Source organism: Myxocyprinus asiaticus, chromosome 21 (assembly GCF_019703515.2).
Source record: "Myxocyprinus asiaticus isolate MX2 ecotype Aquarium Trade chromosome 21, UBuf_Myxa_2, whole genome shotgun sequence".
Taxonomy (NCBI): domain Eukaryota; kingdom Metazoa; phylum Chordata; class Actinopteri; order Cypriniformes; family Catostomidae; genus Myxocyprinus; species Myxocyprinus asiaticus.
This window is the reverse complement of record NC_059364.1, coordinates 46153302-46173130: the sequence shown is the minus strand read 5'-3', so window position 1 is coordinate 46173130 and position 19829 is coordinate 46153302. Positions and strand designations below refer to the sequence as shown.

The 19829-nt window shown below is 40.9% G+C and overlaps 1 protein-coding gene across 1 annotated transcript in view; it reads right to left on the bottom strand.

The window, feature by feature from the left end:
* The window catches only part of LOC127411727 (reticulon-4-like), an 88042-nt gene that overhangs the window by 21201 nt on the left and 47012 nt on the right, over positions 1-19829 (bottom strand). Inside the window, exons 4-5 of the mRNA XM_051647437.1 lie at positions 9076-9283; positions 8463-8601 (exon numbers count right to left, since the gene is read on the bottom strand). Of these exons, the coding sequence (XP_051503397.1) occupies positions 8463-8601; positions 9076-9283 (347 nt within the window). The remainder of the gene's footprint in view (positions 1-8462; positions 8602-9075; positions 9284-19829) is intronic.

Sequence of the window (19829 nt, the reverse complement as noted above, 5' to 3'; positions counted from 1 at the left end):
ACCATTCTATTTTAGTCCATCACTACGACTACTCAGTCAATTACAACACGGGTTATCGCTATCATTTAAATGCGTTGGCACCCGCCTGCGTTGGGGTTTTTTTTCCAGTAGTGCTAACAAATACAATTATGAATGTTCACAATGTATTTTCATTTTGATTTTCAGGAAGCTAATGAAATAACTCATATCTATGGAGCTACAGATTTCATTTATAAAAAAAGGCTGATATTAGAGCAATTTTTTTCTATATACCAATTCATGAACTAACTAATACAGCCTAATTATATACAGTGCATCCGGAAAGTATTCACAGCGCTTCACTTTTTCCACATTTTGTTATGTTACAGCCTTATTCCAAAATGGATTAACCTCAAAATTCTACAAACAATACCCCATAATGACAACGTGAAAGAAGTTTGTTTAAAATCTTTGCATATTTATTTAAAATAAAAAACGAAAAAAATCACATGTACATAAGTATTCACAGCCTTTGTCATGACACTCAAAATTGAGCTCAGGTGCATCCTGTTTCCACTGATCATCCTTGAGATGTTTCTACAACTTGATTGGAGTCCACCTGTGGTAAATTCAGTTGATTGGACATGATTTGGAAAGGCACACACCTGTCTATATAAGGTCCCACAGTTAACAGTGCATGTCAGAGCACAAACCAAGCCATGAAGTCCAAGGAATTGTCTCTAGACCTTCGAGACAGGATTATATCGAGGCACAGATCTGGGGAAGGTTACAGAAAAATTTCTGCAGCATTGAAGGTCCCAATAAGCACAGTGGCCTCCATCATCCGTAAATGGAAGAAGTTTGGAACCACCAGGACTCTTCCTAGAGCTGGCCACCTGGCCAAACAGAGCGATCGGGGGAGAAGGGCCTTAGTTAGGGAGGTGACCAAGAACCCGATTGTCACTCTGACAGAGCTCCAGCATTTCTCTGTGGAGAGAGGAGAACCTTCCAGAAGAACAACCATCTCTGCAGCACTCCACCAATCAGGCCTGTATGGTAGAGTGGCCAGACGGAAGCCACTCCTCAGTAAAAGGCACAAAACAGCCCGCCTGGAGTTTGCCAAAAGGCACCTGAAGGACTCTCAGACCATGAGAAACAAAGATTGAACTCTTTGGCCTGAATGGCAAGCGTCATGTCTGGAGGAAACCAGGCACCGCTCATCACCTGGCCAATACCATCCCTACAGTGAAGCATGGTGGTGGCAGCATCATGCTGTGGGGATGTTTTTCAGTGGCAGGAACTGGGAGACTAGTCAGGATCGAGGGAAAGATGAATGCAGCAATGTACAGAGACATCCTTGATGAAAACCTGCTCCAGAGCGCTCTGGACCTCAGACTGGGGCGAAGGTTCATCTTCCAACAGGACAAGGACCCTAAGCACACAGTCAAGATAACAAAGGAGTGGCTCCAGGACAACTCTGTGAATGTCCTTGAGTGGCCCAGCCAGAGCCCAGACTTGAACCCGATTGAACACCTCTGGAGAGATCTGAAAATGGCTGTGCACCGACGCTCCCCATCCAACCTGATGGAGCTTGAGAGGTCCTGCAAAGAAGAATGGGAGAAACTGCCCAAAAATAGGTGTGCCAAGCTTGTAGCATCATACTCAAAAAGACTTGAGGCTGTAATTGGTGCCAAAGGTGCTTCAACAAAGTACTGAGCAAAGGCTGTAAATACTTATGTACATGTGATTTTTTTTTCATTTTTTATTTTTAATAAATTTGCAAAGATTTCAAACAAACTTCTTTCACATTGTCATTATGGGGTATTGTTTTTAGAATTTTGAGGAAAATTATGAATTTAATCAATTTTGGAATAAGGCTAACATAACAAAATGTGGAAAAAGTGAAGTGCTGTGAATACTTTCCGGATGCACTGTAGTGACTAGCCGATTACAAAAATATGTACCACAGTTTATGCACATCCCTACCTCTTATCCGTTAACACTTTTTAATCACTAAGTTTTGTTTTTCTTTTTTTATATAAATATATATATATATATATATATATATATATATATATTAATTTTTTTCATTGATTTCTATATTAACACATACAAGCAAGAACATATACAAACAGAATCAATACTTAACCCCCTCTATTACTACCCCCCCAAATCCTACCCAAAACAACATCCCAGTGGTCCCACATAATTAACAAATATTAAATAATTAATAAAATATAATTATTCACACACATAACCTCTACATCTCTCTCTCTCCACTGTCCCTCCCTGAGAGCCCTCCAAAAATGCCAAATATTTGCCCCATTTTCCCATAAACAAGTCCAAATTACCCAAACCTCTAGATAGCCCTTCTTCAAACACTGCCACCCTCCCCATCTCTGTACACCAGTCTAGAAATGATGGCGCTCCGTCGGACTTCCAACCCCTTAAAATGACTTGTCTGCCAATCATAACACTTGTTAAAACCCAATTTTTTATAAATTTGTCCCCCAAATTTATGACAGCTCTGTCACCCAAAATACAAAGTCTGGGGCAAAGCAAAACTTGAGTGCCCAAAACGTCAAACAAATAGCTCTGCACCTTCATCCAAAAATCTTGAATCTTAACACACCCCCAAAAGGCATGAGTTGTGTCTCCAACTTCTGATTGACAACGCCAACAGTTGGGTGTGTCTTTAAGACCAAGCCTATACAATCTAGAGGGGGTAAAATCTATGTAGAATCTTAAATTGCATAAGGCGAACCCTTGCATCTCTAGATGCAGACTTGACATTTTTTAGAATCCTAGTCCACACTTCTTCCTCCAATACCAAATTCAAATCTTTTTCCCATAATCTCTTGATAGAAGCTAAAGCTCCATCCCCCAGACTCCGAACCAGCAGGGAGTAATACACTGATGCCTCATGACCTTTTCCAAAAGCAGTAATCACCTCTCCCAAAGCATCTGCCACCTTAGAGGGGTGTGTGCTACTCTCAAAAATAGTACAGAGCATGTGGCACAGCTGTAAATACCTATAAAACTGAGATCTGGGAATCCCAAAATGATGACCCAGATTCTCAAAAGATCTCAACACTCCACTCTCATACAGGTCGCCGAGTGTAACAACCCCTCTCACAGTCCACTCAGACCAACAGAAAGGGGACTTATTGATACATAATTTTGGGTTCAGCCATATGCTGGAGGCAACATTTAAATAAATGTCCAAATTAAATACTCTGGCCACTCTTGTCCAAATCATGTGCAAATGTGAAAAAAATGTGACTTAACTTCTCCAGTTAGTTTAATAGAAAGACTTTGCAATGGTGAAATAGGGGCAAGGACTTCCTGTTCAATAGAAAACCAGGGAGGGGCTCTTTCAGGTGGAAGTGACCAATGAGCCAAATGCCTGAAACCGAACGCGTAATAATAAAACAAAATCTTGGGTAAGCCTAACCCAACTTTGTCAATCGGCCTATGTAATTTGTTGGAATGTAGCCTGGGACGTTTACCATTCCAAATGAAGGACTTCGCTATGCTATCAAATTGCTTAAAATAAGAGAGGGGGACATCTACAGAGAGAGAATGTAGCAAGTAGTTGAATTTTGGAATACAATTCATTTTAATAACATTAATCTTCCCAATCATTGATAAATGTAATGAATTACATCTGTCCACATCGCTTGAAAACCTTTTTATTAAAGGGTCAAAATTAACTCTAACTAAATCAGACAAATTTCCTGGGAATAAAATACCCAAATACTTAATGCCCTGTTTGGGCCACTGAAAGGTGCCTGGCTGGAAAGCCGTTACTGGGCAGTATGCTGTCAGAGCCAAAGCTTTGGATTTAGACCAATTGACTTTGTATCCTGAGAACTTGGAAAAGGAATTAATAATTCTGTGGAGGGCAGGCATAGATCTAGTGGGGTCGGAGACGAATAATAAAATATCATCTGCGTAAAGCAGAAGCTTATGCGCCACACCTCCCGCCGCCACCCCTGGAAAATCATCCTCCTTTCTTATCGCAGCTGTTAATGGTTCCAGGGCAAGACAGATCAATAATGGGGAAAGAGGGCAACCCTGCCGAGTGCCCCTATCCAGAGTAAAATATTCTGAAATTAGTCAATTTGTTTGTACCGCTGCAACAGGATGTCTATAAAGTAACTTAATCCAACCAATGAATGTACTCCCGAACACATACACTTCTAAAATCTTTAAAAGATAATCCCATTCTACCACATCATTCGCTACTGACCACATGATATTAATGAAACGCCTGATGTTATCAGAAGAGCTGCGGCCCCGAATAAACCCCACCTGATCTATATGTATAAGAGATGTCATAACCTTACTTAAACGATTAGCCAAAATTTTGGACAAAATTTTTACATCTAGCTGGATCAGGGAAATTGGTCAGTAACTTTTACAACTTTTTAAGAATCAGACTGATCCGGGCTTGTGTCATGGTTGGAGGAAGCTTTCTGTTCTTTAATGATTCTGTATAAACTTCTAACAAAAGTGGAGCCAGTTCTGTAGCATAAGATCTAAAAAATTCAGCAGCAAAACCATCTGGCCCCGGAGCTTTGCCTGTGGGTAAGGCCTTAATTACCTCATCAAGTTCCTCCAAGCTTATCTCAGAATCAAGACAATTTCTTTGCTCAGTTGTCAGTTTAGGAAGTTTTAATGGTTCCACAAAGTTTCTTCAATCTTCATCAGTAGACGAAGACGTAGAACTATAAAGATCAATATAGAATTCTTTAAAAGCATAATTAATATCAGTGGCCGAGGTAAATATTTCACCACCAGCAGATTTCACAGAGGGAATAGTAGAAAAAGACTCTCTCTGCTTTATATATCTAGCCAAAAGCTTCCCTGCTTTGTCCCCTGACTCAAAGTATGACTGTCTTGCCCTGAATAACCAAAACTCCACTTTCCGTGACAAAATAGCATTATATCTGTATTTCAATCTAGTAAATTCTCTGAGGCCATCAGAAGACATTCTGCGCTTCAGCTCTGCCTCTGCACTTTTAATATTCTCTTCCAACTCCACAAGTTCTCGTGCTTTGGATTTTTTGGTGAATGAGGCATACTGTATGATCTGACCCCTAAGAACTGCCTTAAGTGCCTCCCAAGCCACGCCCACAGAGGATACTGAGGACCAGTTGGTCTCCATATAAACATTGATTTCGGTCTTTAACATTTGTTGGAAATCAGGATTTTGCAAAAGGGATACATTAAAGCGGCAACTATATGATTTATTTTTCTCCGTATGTGGCAACATTTCCAAACTCACCAGGGCATGATCCGAGACTAAAATGTTTCCAATTGAGCAATCCGCAACAGATGAAATGAGGGACTTAGATATCAAAAATAAATCTATTCTAGAATAAATCTTATGGACTGATGAAAAACATGTATAGTCCCTACCAGATGGGTTCAAAAGTCGCCAAATATCTGCAAGACCAAGATTTTTACACATCCTGTAAAGCGTCAGTGTTGCTTTAGGGGGCTTACACACTTTTGCTTCACTGTGATCAAGGACTGAGTCCATCAAAAGATTAAAGTCTCCTCCCAATATTATATCATGAGGGGTGCCAGTGGCTTGCAACATCCCTTCAAGATCTATAAAAAAGCCCTGATCAACAATAATGACTCTTCCTAATTTATCTTTAATCTTTTTGAAGAATTTGAATTGTAGATGTTTATTAATCAATATAATGACTCCCCTGCTCTTACTTGAGCCAACACTAAAGAAAACATGTCCACCCCATATCTTCCCAAATTTTTCAGCTTCCTGCGGGGAAAGATGTGTTTCTTGAAGAAACACTATATCATATTTCTTACGTTTAAGAAAAGAAATAACCTTCCTTCTTTTTATGGGGTGCCCCAACCCATTCACATTCCATGTGGAGAGAGACAGCTTATTCATATTAACATTTGACATATTAATATAATAAAAATAAATAAATTGTGTGTCAAAAACAAGATTATACAGACCACATTCCCCATTAATGCAACAATCAAACCCTGAACTTCCCTCCGAACAAAACAAACAGAAAAAAGAAAAACGTGCGCATTAACCCCGTGCACGACAGCGCCAACCAGAGTCAATCCCTTAAAACTCAAAGAGTCCATGTACGCCTACGAGAGCCCCCGCGACAACTTTGCCATCGGATACAAATTTTGTAAGGCAAAATTACATAACAGAAAATACTTTGTAAAACAGACCCCAGCCAACAGGCAGAATAACAGAAAAAACATGTAGACTCATTCACAGAACCGTCTCGAAGGTGTGTTCCTCCACAAAATAAACTCCAGCTGATATAAAGCCGTTCAGTTTCCTTGGACAGACAAGTTCAGTGAGCCAGCTGTTATGAGTTCAGCGGATGACATAATCATTCCAATGTCTCGTAAAAATACTCAACAAAACAGTATTTTTTTAGCCAGCAGGAGGAATAAGCACAAAGAACAAACAGATTTATCCACAGCTGTTCCAAAGGAGTGATATTCAACAGAACAAGCTCCAGCCGCTAGGCGGAGCCAGCACGAAAAACAAAACCGGCATCCTGGTTCCTCGGATGATCAAGAGCCAAACTAACTCGGAGGCCGCAAAAAAAAAAAAAAAAAAAAAAAAAGAAAAATACACCATAACTTACTCAGCCCGTCAACTTTATAAAAGACGTCCTTTATGTGAGCATGTAGATATTTTGTGGTCATCCAAAGTGTCCATTCTTGATCTGGCCGGAAACTTCAGATCTTCCGTCAATGCAAAAGTTTCTTGGAGTCATGCCACAAAACAAACCAGCGCAAAAAGAAACAAAAATGGCACCCAGCTTCCTCAGATAATAGAGTCACTGAACCACAAGTCAGTCCACTAATATAAGAAACATCAAATGGCTTACTCCAATGTATTTATGAAGGAGAGTGCCTGTTTTGGACATGTAAAAACTTTGCTACCATTCTTCGTTTCTATTCTCAGTTTGGCCAGAATCAGAGCAAACGAGATCTTTTTCTGATGTAAGAGTTTCTTACATTCCTTGAACCATTCGCGTTTCTCTCGTCAAATTCGCAAAGTCCGGGAACAAGAAAATATTATGGTTCTTCCAAGAAAGCTTCCCTTTGCTCCTCGCCTGGCGCAACACGAGATCTTTATTAGATGATCTCAGAAATTTGGCCAAAATCGATCAGGCCTGTCTCCCTCAGCAGATCTCTGAGCAGGGACTCTGTGAGCTCGCTCGATTTCCAGCTTGTGGCCTGTTATGTAGAGCAGAATCGGGAAGAGCTCGTCCAGGAATTCCACCATATCTTTGCCCCCTTCATGCTCAGGAATTCCAACAATTCGTATGTTATTCCTTCGGCTCATATTTTCAAAATATTCCAGTTTTTCCGAAATTAATTCCAAATCTGTTTTGGACGCGGGCGGATTAGCGGATAATTCCCTTTCCGATGACTCAAGATAATCGATTCATTTTTCAACTTCTGTCACTCTTGTACACAACTCAGAGAATTTTGTTTCCATCGCCGTAATCGATCGACGTATTACAGCGAGATCCTCCAAGTCACCAACAACCTTCGTCAACATCACTGACATGTTGGACAGTCGACGCTGAATTTCATCTACCAACGTGCCGTCCAATTCGAGTCCCTGTCTCGCAGTCCCATCAGAAGCCTCAGCTTGAACACGTAAGTGTCTTTTAATGTCTCCAGAGTCTGAGGATTTTGACTTCTTTGCCATGTTTACCTCAAAGAGCAAGTATGTAACTGGGTGTATCGAATCTCACCAGATTATAACATGAAAATAATTAAAAAACTCGCAAAGTTCGCAGAGCTCGTGTCTCACACGTCTGCTTCTCACATGGTGTCCCCAGAAATTAAGTTTTGTTTTTCTTTATTATTACTATTGATTTTAATTCATTTGGTTACTTTACTGTTCTGTTGCTTTCAAACCATGAACAAACATTCAGTGTGAAACGCACTGCAGTTAAATGTTACAATAATATTTTAAACCTTTTATGCACCCAATGTGTAGAATACATTCATGCATTGACAGTTCTGCTCATAACACCCTGTCTACACCAGATGCGAGTGTCGTTTCAAAAGCATTAGAACCCATTATAATCAATGATGCTGTTTACACTGGAAGCGTCCATTGCGGCGTGTTGCGCCAACAGTAAAAAGTTTTCACGTTCCATTTCGCACTGCACGTGCTGGCGCTACTGCCAACAACACAAATAAACGGTTTAGAAAGTTTATGTCGACGCGCCCAGTTTAGACAGAGTGCAGGTTTACATACCCCTTGCAGAATCTGCTAAATGTTTGTATTTGTTTAAGAGTGCTCATAAAATGTATTAATTAGAGATTTAAGATGTATTTAGCCTGTCCTGATGTAGCTGTCTGACAGAAGTTCAACATTGTGCTGCAGTGAAGATCAGCGTCTCTGCAATGACTTCTGCTAATTTAAAGCATCCCAACAATGTACATATCAACATGTACAAAAAAATTCTGACCTTCAGAGAGTCGACCAGATCCTCCACCAGGAACAGACGGCGCAGCTCAATTATTCCACTGTTGATTCGACTAAGAGTCACATCACTGTACTTCTGCACGAGACCATTTGACAAAGCCACATCCTGCTCCAGGTACTGTCTGAACAATGACAAAAAATGTAATACTACAAACACTCAAAATCAGAATTTAATCAAAGAGTTAAACTGTAATGTGCCACATATCTTTTTGGTTACAAAAAACTACATCACCATTAAAAAATGCTAAGAAAAATATGCTAATCATAATTGTGGGTTTAGCATGTAATGTTCCCTACCATGTAAAAGAAGTAGCGTTAGACTGAAAACTGAGCTGTCATGGCTGAAGTTCCATTACTACAATAGAATGTTTTGACCTGAACAAACTGCCAATGAAACGAGCAGCAGGAAATTAGACATTACAATTAAGACTCTGTGTGCACGTGCACACACACACAAAGAGAGATTGGATGGATACCAGACTACTCTTTTTATTACCGTTTCTGCCTTAGCTATATATTTAACAGAAATGGTAAGAGTAGAATGGTAGTGTATGTATTTGTGCTATGATCTGCCTGTAGTGTTTGAGATGACTCACTTGAATGGATGTCCATCATTAGATTTCTGGATGGCCAGCAGGATTCCCTTATAGATCCTGATTGACACTGTGATGGACAGCAGAGCCAGAGACAGGTAAGACAGCACGCTGATGATGCTGAGCGTGTTGAGAGAGAGGAGGATGAGGAGACTGCAGCCCAACACCACAGTGCTCGACCTCACATCACGCCAATACACCAGCTCCAGCACTGCAACAAAACAACATAACTTCAGAGATCACAGGAAACAATGACAAGCCTACATCACAGGAAATCATGAAGCTATGGTTCATTTGTGTGTCCACTGAAAAAAAAAAAAAAATACATGGATTGAACATATAGTGAACATGCACTCATTTTGAAGAGCTCTTGCATCACTTCTGTCACTGATGAGACTGATCTTTTGAGCTCTTTAAGATTAACAAGTGCCATCTCCCAGCAGACATTTTTACATAGGGCTTGGTTGCATTTACATTCCCTTGTGACACGACCATCTACTGATGGTTAGGTTTAGATTTGGGAGGTTCAGTTTATAAAATATGCATTCCTCTTCACTGTACTACAGGCTGTACAGCTGAAAACAACTCACTTCACAACTAGTTTTTGGCGCCCCTCTGTGGACATTTCACCTGGAAAAGATCTCACATGTACCCATACACCCAACAACACTTACCGCTTTAGCCACTGGAGGCAGTGTTTCACACTGTGTATTCTGTTTACTAAACATGGAGACCACACAAGCTGCTTCAACAACCTCCTATTAATTTTAAAATAAGAAACTATAGATTTGACCTTGATCTTAAATCCTCATCAACACAACATTTAACAGCAGACAGAATAATACTACATCATATTCAGCACAATGAACGTGCACATTACAGTATCAAAGTTGTTTACAAATAGCATGTTAAATCTGTTCAATGGCGATTAAACAGACAAATAACACTGTCTAGACTGTGAGTGAGCGGCGCATCAAAACCAGAACGCTCCTGTTAATGAACGGAGCTGTTAAACACATACATAGGGTTGTGAGGGTTACTATAAAAATGTATTCCCCTACAGATTACAGAATACATGCTGTAAAATGTCATTTGTAACGTATTTCATTAGATTACTTAAATTCTGTAATGTAATCTAAACACTTTGGATTACTTCTTAAACACTGGTAGACTTTTTCACTTGTTTTGACTATAAAAAAAAATCTCCCAGTATAGTAAGACAAAATACACATTCAAAATACAACCACTGTAAAACCTAAATATCTTATGCAGTGTTGCTTCTAAAGAAAATTGATCTTGTTTTATGGATTTTTAGATAATTTTACAGAAAAACAATATCCCATTCCGCTGTTAGCACCCACGGAAGCCATTCCCCTGCTGCTGCCTTCGCCCACGTTACACTGAGGCTGTTTCCCTACCCCATTCCGCTGCCAGCACCCACGGAAGCCATTCCCCTGCCAGCGCCCATGGTTACTGAGGCCGTTCCCCTGCTGCTGCCAGCGCCCTCGGTCATTGAGGCCGATCCCCTGCCGCTGCCAGCACCCATGGCCATGGAGGCCATTCTCCTGCCACTGCCAGCACCCACGGCCACGGAGGCCGTTCTCCTGCCGCAGCCGCGTCCACGGCCACGTAGGCTGTTCTCCCTTTCCCTACCTGTGCTCACGACCACGGAGGTCGTTCCCTTGTCGCTGTCTGTGTCTATGGCCACGGAGGCCGTTACCCCTTTCCTGCCTGTGCTCACGACCATGGAGGTTATTTCCCCTTTCCTGCCCGTGCTCACGATCACGGAGGTCGTTTCCCTGTCACTGCCAGTTCCCACAACCATGGAGGTCGTTCCCCTGTCACTACCTGAATTCACAGTCACAGAGGCTGTTCCTCTGTCAATGCCAGTGCTCCCCAGTCTCTGGCGGTGTCCACGGCCACGGAGGCCATTCTCCGGCCGTGACCAGTGCCCACGCCTGAGCCATCCACAGCTCTGCTCCCTGAGCCGCTCCCTCCTGAACCCTGTCCAGCGACTTCTGCCCAGTTCACTGTCCCATCTGCCCTGAGGCCACCTCCTAGGCCGCCAGACCCTGCCCCTGCCCTGAGGCCTCCTCCCAGGCCTCCGGACCACACTCCTTTTCTTAAACTTCCTCCCTGGTTTCCCTCCCTTTCTGTTGTGTTTTCTGTTCTTTGTTAGTTCTCATCTTGTTTTTTATTTGAAGTTCCCATTTGGGATGCCAGGAGGTGTCTCTTCTGGGGTGGGGGGGTTAATGTCATGGTCCTGTCACCTTGTCAGGTTGGGGTTTTTTTTACAGGACCGTGGCATCATTGTTCCCTGTCTGTCTTGTATTTCGTGTACATTCTTTGTGTGAGCGGTGAGATACCACCATGCGCGAGTTACAGCCGTGCGCTCTCCGGTGATGTCAAGGTCCTGTCACCTTGTTAGGTTGGGTTTTTGTCTGATGGGACTGTGACATCATCTTTCCCTGTTTGTTTGGTTACAAGCGTGTTGACGTTTTCTTCCTCATGTGTTTCAGGTGCCGCTGGCACACGGAATCAGCGTTTCCATGGGAACACTGATCATGCCAACTTTCAGCTGGTGAGCGGCACCTGTTCCTTGTTTGTCTCATGCCTATTTTAATCTCCTCATGTGTCATGTCCTTGGCTGGAATGTTAAATGTAATTCAGTGCTGAATGAATGTCGGCTAGATTGTTTGGTGTGAAGTAACTAACCTCACTCTCTCTGTCTAGTTGATCCTGTCTCGTGTATCTGTAGGTTGCCTGCATGTCAGGTGTGTGGTTGCCTTCCAGTTTGCTGTATGTCAGCTGGGTTTACACGGAGGATACCTTGTCTTTGCCCGCATGTTAGGAGCTAGATAGTCCTACCATGCTGGGTGTCGTTCTGCACCTCACTAAGCTTCAACGGATGATTCTACTAGGGGTGTGACGATACACTTAGCTCATGAGACGAGACGATACACGATACAGGGTTCACGAGAACGAGATGATATTTTAACACTATATACACTACCGGTCAAAAGTTTTGAAACACTTACTCATTCTTTATTATAATTTTTTTCTTCACATTTTAGAATAATAGTAAAGTCATCAAAACTATGGAATAACATAGATGGAACTATGGGAATTATGTGACTAAACAAAATCCAAAATAAATCAAAACTATGTTATATTTTAGCATCTTCAAAATAGTCACCCTTTGCCTAGAATTTGCAGACTCTTGACATTTTCTCAACTTCTTGAGGTATCATCCTGGGATGCTTTTTAAACACTATTGAAGGAGTTACCATCTATATTGGGCACTTATTGGCTGCTTTTCTTTATTATTTGGTCCAAGTCATCAATTTCAAAAACTTTATTTTTTTTAATACATTTTAGTTTTGTAATGAAATAAATTAATATGGTGGCAAAATTATATTTTTGTCTACAAAACTAATTTCAAACATTTAAGCATACACCTTCAGATCAAAAGATTTTTAAGATCATAAGAAACAGTTCAGGCAAGTGTTTCAAAACTTTTGACCGGTAGTGTATATGACTGGAAAAATAGTCTTTTATTCGACTGAAAGTTACAAAATGCAAAACAATGCAGGTGCATTTTGAAATGTTTTAACTAATCATCTTGTAATGAATGTCACTTCAGTTCTACTTTCGGAGTATGAATTATCATATGCAGTAAAAGACAGAACAACATGCAAGCACTGTAAAAGGTTTTGCCACAAACTCAACTGACTGGCTTCTCTCCTGTATGATTTCACATGAGTCTCTTCAGACCTGGTTGATTTTAGTTGAGAGCTGCAGTGGTTCTGTAGGTGTCTTTGCATAGTGCTTATGTTAGCCGCGGTGTATGGCACTATTTTCTTACAGTGCTTACATATTGGCTGTGCATTTGTCATCAAGACTGTCTTGTTTCATTTTATATTATTTATTTTTATTTTTATTGGGAATGCAAAAAAGGTTAACAATTGTATAAATGTAAGTGCACATACATAAAAGGCATTGACAATAGATAAAATATAAGAAAAAGAAAGACAAAAAAAATAAAAAAATGAAACGAGACAGCCTCGATGACGTATGTCGATAAATGCAACCTCTGGAGGATGCAGCCTTCCAAACGAGCCACAGCCTTTAGCCTGTCACTCTGTCGTCACACAGCCTGTCACTCTGTCACCATTTATTGTTTCCACCGGGTACCTAAAATGCTGCCACACAAATTATTTAAAAGTTCTTCTATGCTAATTTCACCCTCACACTCTGTCATGCTGATATCGTGAGATAGCTTTTCACCTCAACGAGAAATATCATCACGTTTTAATATCGCGAGATCTTATGGCACAAGATCTCGTCACACCACTAGATTCTACGAATCTATTCCTGACTTCCACAATGCGACACTCATTCTACGAACACACTCTTCATAGATTGCTCCTTGTGAGGCCACAGCGTGTGCGCTTCTCAGTCATCCCTACCCGCTGCTGCAGCCGGTGCCGGGATCCTCGACCCTCGACATCCACAGTGACTGCTCCTATTTATTGTAAATATATCCTTTGAACTGTTCCTCTGCATTTCGGTCTGTTTGTCTCGCTATCGCTTGTTATATTTTCTTGATAAAAAATATGATCGTGTCTGGTATCAGGTGCATGTAAAATGACAAGAAATAGCATTTTAGCTCAGCATAAAGCTAAATGTTCACATGACAATTTACACAAGGTTTATTTCTATTTCTGCTGGTCCAAACTTACTTCAAACTTACTTCACTGTCTGCTTGTATGAATGTAACACATCTTAAGAAAGTGTTTTACCGCTGTTCTTGCACTCTTTAGATCGCATCATTTATATGGATAAATGTTTTCCAACTGAATAGACTAAATATTAAATAGAAGAAATGACAATAAAAATGCAGTTAACTCAGTAATCAAAATACTTTTTTTTCAATTAACATTTTTATTGATTCATAAACTTTCCTCAAAGAAAAAACCACAACATATATATAGTGAATCAATCACATTTAACATTAAACCCCCACTATAACCCCTCCCCCCAAAACACTAAATAGTTGCCCCATTTCCTATCAAAAAAATTCCCAACTCCCATCCTCCTGCTCGACCCCTCCTCGAAAGCAGCCACCCTCCCCATCTCCGCACACCACTCCGGGAACGAGGGTGCTCTATCCGACTTCCTTCCCATTAAAATAACCTGCCTACCAATCATCACACTGGTCAAAACCCAATTTTTTGTGTACTTATCCTCCAAATTTATGACCGCTCCATCTCCCAAAATACAGAGTCTGGGGAAGAACGAAATTTGTGCTCAACACATCACACACAGAACTCTGTACCTTCAACCAATATTCTTGGATCTTACCACACCCCCAAAAAACATGGGTTGTGTCTCCATCTTCTGATTGGCATCACCAGCAGCTGGGTGTGTCTTTAAGACCAAGCCTGTACAATCTAGAGGGAGTCCAATAAAATCTATGTAAAATCTTAAAATGCATAAGGCGCACCCTTGCATCTTTAGATACAGACTTGACATTTTTTAGAATCCTAGCCCACACTCCCTCCTCCAATACCAAGTTTAAATCCTTCTACCATAATCTCTTGAGAGAAGTTAAAGCTCTGTCCCCCAGAGTCTGAATTAGCAGGAAGTAACACACTGATGCCTCGTGACCTTTTCCAAAAGCAGTAATCACCTCTCCCAGAGTATCTACCACTTTAGGGGGGTGTGTGCTACTCCCAAAAACAATAAAGAGCACGTGGCACAGTTGTAAATAGAATTGAGATCTGGGAATCCCAAAATGTTGAACCAAATTTTCAAAAGATCTCAATACTCCACTCTCATATAGGTCACCGAGTGCAGTAACCCCCCTCACAATCCAGTCTGACCAGCAGAAAGGGGACTTGTTAATACATAATTTAGGGTTCAGCCATATGCTTGAGGCAACATTTAAATAAATGTCAGAATTAAACACTCTGGACACCTTTGTCCATACCGCGTGCAAATGCGAGATAATGGGTTGCAAAATCTTAGGTAGGCCTAGCCCACCTTTGTCAATCGGCCTATGTAACTTACTGAAATGTAATCTGGGACACTTACCATTCCAAATGAAGCACTTCGCTATACTATCAAATTGCTTGAAATAAGTGAGCAATACATCTACAGGGAGAGATTGTAACAGATAGATAAATTTGTTTAATAACATTAACCTTCCCAATCATAGATAATTGTAATAAAGCCCACCTACACACATCGCTTGAAAACCTTTTTATTAAGGGATCAATATGAACTAACTAAATCAGTCAAATTTGCTGGGAATAAAATGCCCCAATACTTAATGCCCTGTTTGGGCCACTGGAAGGCGCCCGGCTAGAAAGCCGTTATTGGGCAGTATGCTGTCAGAGCCAAAGCTTCAGATTTAGACCAATTGACTCTGTATCCCGGGAACTTGGAAAGGAATGAATAATTCTGTGGAGGCAAGGCATAGATCTAGTGGGGTCGGAGACAAATAAAAACATATCATCTGCGTAAAGCAAAAACTTATGCGCCACACCTCCCACCACCCCTGGAAAATCATCTTCCCTTATTATCGCGGCTGCCAATGGTTCCAGGGCAAGACAGAACAATAATGGGGAAAGAGGGCAACCCTGCCAGGTGCCCCTATCCAGAGTAAAATAATCTGAAATTAATTTGGATGTCTATAAAGTAACTTAATCCATCCAATAAAAGTATTCCTGAACCCATATATTTCCAAAATCTTAAAAAGATAATTCCATTCTACCATATCAAACGCCTTTTCAGCATCAAGTGAGATGGCAGCGGCCAGAGTCTGATCATTCGCCACTGACCACATAATATTGATGACGCCTAATGTTGTCAGAAGAGCTGCGGCCCCGAATAAACCCCACCTGATCTATATGTATAAGAGATGTCATAAATTTACTTAATCGGTTAACCAAAATTTTTGACAATATTTTAACGTCTAGCTGGATCAGGGAAATTGGACGGTAACTCTTACACTCGCTTGGATCTTTGTCTTTTTTAAGAATCAGACTGATCCGGGCTTGTGTCATGGTTGACGGAAGCTTTCCATTCTTTAATGATTCTGTATAAACTTCTAACAAAAGTGGAGCCAGTTCTGTAGCATAAGATCTAAAAAACTCGGCGGCAAAGACATCCGGCCCCGGAGCCTTGCCTGTAGTCAAGGCCTTAACTATCTCGCTAAGCTCCTCCAAGGTTATCTCAGAATCAAGAGAATATTTTTGCTCCTTCATCAGTTTAGGGAGTTCTAATGGTTCCACAAAATTTCTAATATCCTCATCAGTAGACAAAGACGTGGAACTACAGAGATTAAGATAGAATTCTTTAAAAGCATTATTAATATCAATGGCTGAGGTAAATATCTTACCACCAGCAGATTTCCCTCTGCTTTATATATCTAGCCAAAAGCTTCCCTGCTTTGTCACCCGACTCAAAGCATGACTGTCTTGCCCTGAATAGCCAAAACTCCACCTTCCGCGACAAAATAGTATTATATCTGTATTTCAGTCGGGTCAATTCTCTGAGGCCATCAGATGACATTCTGTGCTTCAGCTCAGCCTCGGCACTTTTAATATTCCCTTCCACCTCCACGAGTTCTCGTGCTTTGGATTTTTTGATGAATGAGGCATACTGTATGATCCGACCCCTAAGAACCGCCTTAAGTGCCTCCCAAGCCATGCCCACAGAGGATGTTTCCAATTGAGCAATCCACAACAGACGAAATCTATTCTAGAATAAATCTTATGGACTGATGAAAAAAATTTATAGTCCCTCCCAGATGGGTTAAAAGTCTCCAAATATCTGTAAGACCAAGATTTGTACACATCCTATGAAGTGTCAATGTTGCTCTAGTGGGCTTGCACACTTTTGCTTCACTATGATCAAGGACTGAGTCCATCAAATGATTAAAGTCTCCTCCCAATATTATATCATGAGGGGTGCCAGCAGCTTGCAACGTCCCTTCAAGATCTATAAAAAAGCCCTGATCATCAGCGTTAGGTGCGTAAATATTAGCCAAAATCAACTTTTGCCCCCGAATTTCTGCTAAAACAATAATAACTCTTCCTAATTTATCTTTATTATGTTTGAGACATTTGAATTGTAGATGTTTACTTTTCAGTATAATGAGTTCAGTGCTCTTACTTGAGCCAGCACTAAAGAAAACATGTACACCCATATCTTCCCAAATTTTTCAGCTTCCTGCGTGGAAAGATGCTTTTCTTGAAGAAACACTATATCATATTTCTTACGTTTAAGAAAATAAATAACCTTCCTTCTTTTTATGGGGTGCCCCAACCCATTCACATTCCGTGTGGAGAGAGACAACTTATTCATATTAACATTTGACATATTGACATATTAGAAATAATAGACTGTGTGTCAAAAAGAAAATTATAAAAGACCACATTAGTCATTAGTGCAACAATCAACCCCCGAACCAAACAAACAGAAAAAAGAAAAATGTGCGCATTAACCCCTCGCCAACTGGCATCCATCCCTCTAAACTCAAACAGTCCATGTACGCCTACGAGAGTCCCCGCGACAACTTTGCCGTCAGATTGCTCAAGTCTGGTGCATCTATAAAAATTTTGTGAGAGAGAATTACATAACAGAAAATAATCTACAAAACAAACTCCAGCCAATAGGCAGAATAAACACAAAGAACATGTAGATTAATTCACAAAACTGTATCGAAAGTGTGTTCCTCCACAAAACAAACTCCAGCCATTAGTGGAACCAGCACAAAAACAAACAAACAAAGGAGCCCAGTTTCTTCGGATAGTCAAGTGTATGTTCAGTGAGACAAGCTCACTTGGAGGCCATGAGAAACACACCATGACTTCCTCAGTCCATCGATTTTATGAAAAACATTGCTTGTTGTGGGCATGTAAATACTTTGTGGCCATCTTTAGTATCCATTCTCAATCTAGCCGGAAACATCAGTGCAAAAGTGATCCTCCTTCAATGCAAGAGTTTGTTAAAGGAGTGTTACTACACAAAACAAACTCCAGCCGCTATGCAGAACCATTACAAAAAGAAACAAAATGGCGCCCAGCTTCCTCAGACAGTCAAGTGCATGTACAGTGAGACGAGCTCACTCGGGGGCCATGTAAGAAACACCAAATGGCATACTCACCTCATTGTCTCTATGAAAGCCAATGCTTGCTGTGGACATGTAAATATTTTGCGGCCATCCTTAGTATCTATTCTCAGTTTGGCCGGAAACATCAGTGCAAAAGCAATCTTCCATTGATGTAAGAGTTTCTTGCATTCCTTGAATCGATCACGTTTCTCTCTTGCCGAATTCGCAAAGTCTGGGAACAAGAAAATGATGTGGTTCTTCCAAGAAAGCCTTCCTTTACTCCTCGCCTCGTGTCACACAAGATCTTTATCAGATGATCTCAGAACTTTGGCAAGAATTGATCGGGGCCTGTCTCCCTCAGCGGATCTGCAAGCCGGGACTCTGTGAGCTTGCTCGATTTCCATCTTATGGCCTATTATGTCAAGCAGACTCTGAAAGAGCTCGTGTAGGAACTTCATCAAATCTCTACCTTCCTCATGCTCAGGAATTCCAACAATTCAGACATTGTTTCGACGATTACGATTCTCCAAATCCTCCAGTTTTTCCCAAACACGTTCCAAGTCTATCTTGGTCGCTAGCGGATTAGCAGCTAATTCCCTCTCCGATGACTCCAGATAATCTATCCGTCTCTCGACGTCCCGATTCTTGTAACCAGCTCAGAGAATTTCTTCCATTGTCATAATCGATCGACATATTACAGCCACATCTTCCAGGTCCGCTACGACTTTCGTCAGCATCACCTACATGCTTGCTAGTTGCCGCTGAATTTCTCCCGACACACTGTCCAAACCGAGTCCTTGATCTTTGGCCCTGTCTGTGGTATCAGCTTGAGCACGTAAGTGTCTTTTAATATCTCCAGAGCCTGAGGATTTTGAATTCTTTGACATGTTGACTTCTTAGAACAGTTATGTAACAGGGTTTATCGAATCTCACTGGTTTATGATACAAAAAGAATTAAAAACTAGCAAAGTGCGCAGAGCTTGTCGTTCACACGTCCGACCCCCACGTGGTGCCACACGACTCTCCAATCAAAATACTTTTTGAAATTAACTGTATTCTGATTACCAATGATTTCAATTGCAACTGTAGTGGAATGCAGTTACTAATATTTTGTATTTTGAATACGGAATCCTGTTACATGTATTCTGTTACTCCCCAACCCTGCGCATGCACACGCTTTCTATTTCTGTTACAAATGAGTGAACATAAGTGAATAATGAAAGTGAACTAACCCTGTTTGCCCTCTATCTTCCCACCACCAGCATCAGAGCACACGGACACACACACACAGCTAAACCATTATTCAAATTTTAAAATATCACCATGGCTTTACTACAGTAAAATTATAGTAACCATGACAGCAGTAACTGTTTTTTTTTAAAGTTCGAAACAATTAACACTTAAGGGTTATTTTCTGCAAAACCATGAGTTCAAGGGAAACTTTAGGGTGATCTTAAAGGATTAGTTCACCCAAAAATGAAAATTCAGTCATTGTTTACTCACCCCTGTGTTGTTATAACCCTATATGACTTACTTTCTTTTTCTTAACACAAAATTTTTGTGCTCGGTGATTACATACAATGGCAGTTTATGGTGGACCACCTCTTCAAGCTTCAAAAGAATACAAAAGTATAAT